At 38.3% G+C, this 5,192-nt stretch overlaps 1 protein-coding gene across 3 annotated transcripts in view; it reads right to left on the bottom strand.

Annotated features, from left to right (window-relative positions):
• Positions 1-4,548, bottom strand: part of il6st (interleukin 6 cytokine family signal transduce) — a 31,108-nt gene extending 26,560 nt beyond the window's left edge. The window contains exons 1-2 of one of the 3 annotated variants that reach the window (XM_086053134.1): positions 4,326-4,548; positions 3,925-4,003 (exon numbers count right to left, since the gene is read on the bottom strand). In XM_086053134.1, the coding sequence (XP_085909260.1) occupies positions 3,925-3,991 (67 nt within the window). In that variant the 5' untranslated portion in view covers positions 3,992-4,003; positions 4,326-4,548. The other 2 variants (XM_086053132.1, XM_086053133.1) reach the window with 2 other exon arrangements.
• Between the last annotated feature and the right edge of the window lie 644 nt (positions 4,549-5,192).

The following is a 5,192-nucleotide window of genomic DNA, read 5'->3' as shown; positions in this document are numbered from 1 at the left end:
TGCCGCCCATGTTAGACGTGTTACAGTATCTGCAACGGAGCCGCCAATCTCATGTAGCAATGTCGGCACACAACTTTGGGACTCCTCCACGTACCTTTCCCCATCGGCGATTTTAACAGGAAAGCCAGAATGTTCCCAAACAGGAGACCGCAGTGTACGCGGGGACCTTCGAGCTCTGGCTTCACTGTTGTGCCGCCACTCTCGTCTCCCGCACGCAACAGTCAGCGTCCGTGCGTAAACTCGCTCTAATAAGTGGACCGAACCGAACATGCCATAACGAAAACGTATTAATACACCCGAGTGTACCGTTACACCCCTAATGACTACAAGTGACGAATATTTTCTAATACAGGGTTACCCAAAAAAAATGGAATTTTTGAATGCATTCGTACAGGTGGAGGCCATCTACCGGATGTAATTTTTAAAAAATGAAAATTGCATCATTGTTTCTTAAATGGCACGTTTTAAGGTTTCAACTACTATGAATAAAATGTTTTTCTGACATCACTCTTGGTTTTATTGGATTGTTAAAAAGTTCCCATTTTTTGTGTCACCCTGTAGATTGACTATAATATTTTCAATGAAATACTAAATTCATATCAAACCTAATGTAATCACAGTAAAATAGCTGATTCACGGCGGGCCAAGAATTCCTTGCTCCGGCGATTTAACATAGCAGAATTGTTCATGGCAAAATAAAGTTAGTCGGAGAGTTGCTGGTCATGGCAAAGTAACCAGTGGCTGGATTTAATATTGGTCCAAACAGGTAAGCGGTTCAGAAAATGGATGGATGAATGGTTGGAAGAACACCTTAGGTTCTGCTGTTCAACATTGTACACCAAGGGTTCCTGAAGTTTAAAGGAAGTTTCTGAGTTGCCATTAGCGCGTCAGTATGTTTTCAAAAAAAGGTGATGCGGCTTGTTAAAGCACTTTTGGACAACATATGATGTAGATAAAACACTACAAAAGTGCAATTCATTTACCATTTACTAATGTGATGAAATTGGATGTTTCATTTATTTGGACTATGTACTATGTACTTCAGTGTAGGGATGATTTTAGGCCCCTTCGGAAAGTCAACTCTCCTAAGCTTTATGCCACCTTTCCTTCACCTTTGCTAGGTTATTACAACATGAAAAAGTGCTTCCTTTGGAACATAGGAAAGGACAGCACTATTTCAAAAGAATTTGACTCCACTTGTCCTAACTGACGTCATCGCACGATGGCGAGTATTGCTGATTTGAGTCTGGCTTGTGGACTTTACCTGCAAAACTAAAGCATTTCTACAATGATTCAAAAAAATATATACTGTAGATATTAATTGCTGTTTCTGTGAAGAAACCCCTGAAGATATTTTTCTTTGATTTTGGAATTTCCCAATTATGGAAAGATGTTTATAACATTACTTCTGAACCACAACTTTCCTTTTGCTTTGAACATACAGTATATTGCTGGGTTTATTAACTACACACTTATCTTATTAATGGCTAAATGGAAATGCTGGACAATTATGGAAAAAATAACAATCCTGATTATTTTGAATGAGATTGAACTACTCAAAACTATCATCATAGCTTCATGCCCGTTAATCCCTGCACGTTGAACACTCTTTTTGTCAAGTACAAAATGACCTTGTAAATATGTGAAATTCAAGCCTGTTGCATTTTTATTCTACTACATCCAGACCTTAGATGCATCTTTGTATACATTGATGCTTTACCCTGAGCGCTATCAAGGTTTTAAAAACGAAGCATGTTTTGTATTCAAATACACGATGTGTGTAAATCTCTTAGTTGTGTATTGAAGAGGTGAGAGTTTGTCACCTACTGTATAGACTATCAGTGTAGTACTCTGTTAGACTCTATGTATCAATGTCTATGCTTAAACAACAATCACTGTTTTAAACGGTATAGTTTCAAGATTACAGTGTCCGCTGTGTCTCATCTATGACTTTATTGGCTTCTCAATTAAATACAGAACTAACATGAAGTATTTGACCAGAGATTGGTGAGCTAAACTGTCGAGCTAACCTAGCTAGCTTAAGTTCACAAAGCTACATTACATGCGTCAGACAAATGAAAGGAAGCGTTGTAGATGTTGTCACTCTGATATTCAGGTTTCAAACCTTGCATGTTGCTTTTGCCATTATCAAAACGATAATCGTTGAATCCAAAGACACCTCCGCATCTTTTTTCTCTCCACAATTGACTGTTAGCAACAGACCACTTATTTTGGATTCTGCAGTTGGAGCCCTGTTTCAGTGCATAGGGGCTACTTCCGAAGTAAACGTTAGTTCACCTAGGTAGGGGTGATGACTATGCGAATGGAAACGCCACAGTCGAAACAAATGATTCGGACAGTTTACAGAAACAAACCCACCCGTAGTTACGTTACTCAGCTGTGTCGGTGTGTGTAGAGCTTTAAGAAAGTCACATGACAGATACAGTGAGCGTTTCGAACAGACAGGTATGCGCCAAACTGCCTCTATGAGGAAGCGCAACTCGTGATTATTGACACAATAACTTGTTAAGTCATGTAGTTCAAGTCTAAGTGAAGTCGAGTCACTTAGTTACCAAGTCAAGTCGTTCCCAAAGTTTTGGCTAGCAACTTGCGTCTGACTCGAGTCAAGTTCCCCATCTCTGGTACTTAGTTCTACAGTAAACTACAACTGGGGTGTCATTAAACAGCTTAAAGGACATTGAGGGACGGCAGAATTACATACGCTACATGCTTGCTACGCAACCAACATGGGGCATTCAGGATACTTTCATAACATTTTATGTCACCCCCATGGCAATTGTGTTTGGCGGTTCTGTTTTCTGAATAAATAATGACAAGAATCCTCTAGTTTTCTTTCTTCCTTCTGTCATTCTTCTCTCACTTGAAATTATACCCCTCGGGTGTTTGTATTTCACAATATTTTTTTGTTTACAGCTGTTTTCTATGGATAGTAATGTTAGTCAGTCATTTAAAATGAGTGAGGCAAATTATGTTCACATTTGCTACTGTTCACTAAGACTGTAGTCTTGATGCATGTTTGTAGTTCTGTACTTTTAAAAATTATTTTTATTTTATTTTATTTTTTTTAAGTGTTGAGCATGAAACCTGACCCTCTTCGCCTTGCTGCCGTTAAGATCTGTGGGTAAGATCCTTTCGTAAAGGTTGGTCCGGACAGAGTATTCTTTACTAAAGGTGGCCTTTCCTAGCCATTTAGAATGTGAACGATCCTATCCTCCAAATACTTCTTAATCTTGCATGGATAGGCCAGGAAAGTTCTGAGGCAAAAAACAGAGTCCAAAGAGGGCCAATATTTCATGTAACAGTGCATACTTTATTGACCCATGCTATAGACAGGCTTTTTATCCTTGCCAAAACTGTTTATTACTATCTGGCATGTACCTTACGTGCTACACACTGTATGTGAGATTTTGTTCATATTCAAGGACAAAAGTAAATTTTGTTTGGAAGCAGCCATTTTTTAGTCATGGTATATGACAGTTTTGTTGATGCATTATAATCCTAAAGGATCATTTGTGTTAAATATTTGTTTTAACTCATTCACTGCCAGACATTTTCAGACATTCCTTAACCCTAACGTTTGAAAAAAAATAGAAAAATATATAAATAAATTCCTGGGATTGAATGGCTGGACTGTGAAAATACAAATAAATTTGTCCTTGGCAGTGAATGAGCTAAATGTCACACACTTAAAATGTTTAATACAATTTATTAAGGGTTATGTTTAAAGGATCACTTTCTTCAAGTTGGAATAAAGCCTTTGCCATTTCTTTGTTATTGAAGTGGAAAACGGATTTTTGAGGGGTAAAAAATCGGGGTTTTTATTTTAAGGTAACAGCGTAGACCACACAGTTACATTAGAAAGGGTGACGTAAACAGCACATTAAAAACTTGAATCGTACAGACCTGCTAAGGACGAAGCAGAAGCCAAACATGCTAGCACAAATAGCTGGAGCCTTCTCGCCGACACCATGGTCACAATGGCCTGTCAAAGAAAAATAATTGTCAGACATTCAATGTCCAAACAATGTTGACGACGTCATCCACCCTCACTAAAAACACTACTGTGACTAGAATACAGATATGAATCGAGTCGTAATGTTTAACGCTTCTGTCCTGACATATTTTTTCATGAACGCGTAATGTTATATTCTTATTAATCGTTATTACTAACTAAAGCGTTTCTTAACGTAATATTAATGGGAGTATACTGACAGAGATATAAAGAAGTGTTAATTCACCTAACACCAACACCCCACTTACGCCATGTTGTTTTCACGGTCTGACAGGAAAATGCTATTACTTACCTAAATTATGTCACTTTTAGTCCATGTACAATCCTAATATGTCATTAACGTCATTTGAGTCGAAAGATTGTCCAAACAAGTTGTGTACGTTCCATCTTTCAGCTCAAGTCTGTGCTACTAGGACCACCCATTTCCCGTCAAGAAAGCTTGTGTCGCAATAGCCAGCGTTGCTGCGCCATCAGATCTCACAAAACACGGATGGACAAACTACATTTGGTCGCCATGTCTCCGATACTTTGTGCATCTGTTCCAAGTCGGGCAGCTGTGCTTGCTCATTCGTCACTTACACTGTCTGTCAATTATATTTGACCAATTGCATATCTAAGAGCTCACTCGATTTACTTTCCATGGTGTGTTTTCCAGTCAGTCTCCGCCTCCTGTTCCCACAGAAAAGGAAATGGCAGCAAAACAATCAATCCAGAGTGATTTATCAGCCATGACGTTACATTCCCTCAGCGAATGTCCCTCCAGTTGGTAGTTACTTTCCATTCATAGAGAGGCAAGACACAGCCAGTTTAGTTTACATTGTTTTATCTGACACACCGGGTGTATATATATGGAGTTAATCGTGCATTTAACGAATACATTTATAATTCTTAATTGATTTGTGATATTCTTTTTAATTAATTAATGCATTATTTCATTTAATTTAAACAAGTGTAATTGTGTGTATTCTAAGATGGGCGAGAGGTACACCCTGAAACTCGTAGGGCAAATTAAACAATTAATAACCATTCACCGTCACACCTATAGACTATAGAATTTAGTCATCAATTACCCTCACAGTCACATGCACTTTTTTGGAATGTGGTAGAAAGCTGTAGCAGAATAGAATAGAATAGAACTTCAATGACACTGTCACAGGAA

This window comes from Filicampus tigris, chromosome 15, assembly GCF_054856515.1.
Source record: "Filicampus tigris isolate MCC_2025a chromosome 15, RoL_Ftig_1.0, whole genome shotgun sequence".
Classification (NCBI taxonomy): domain Eukaryota; kingdom Metazoa; phylum Chordata; class Actinopteri; order Syngnathiformes; family Syngnathidae; genus Filicampus; species Filicampus tigris.
Note: the sequence above shows the minus strand (reverse complement) of the source record. Positions and strands in the feature narration are given on the sequence as shown.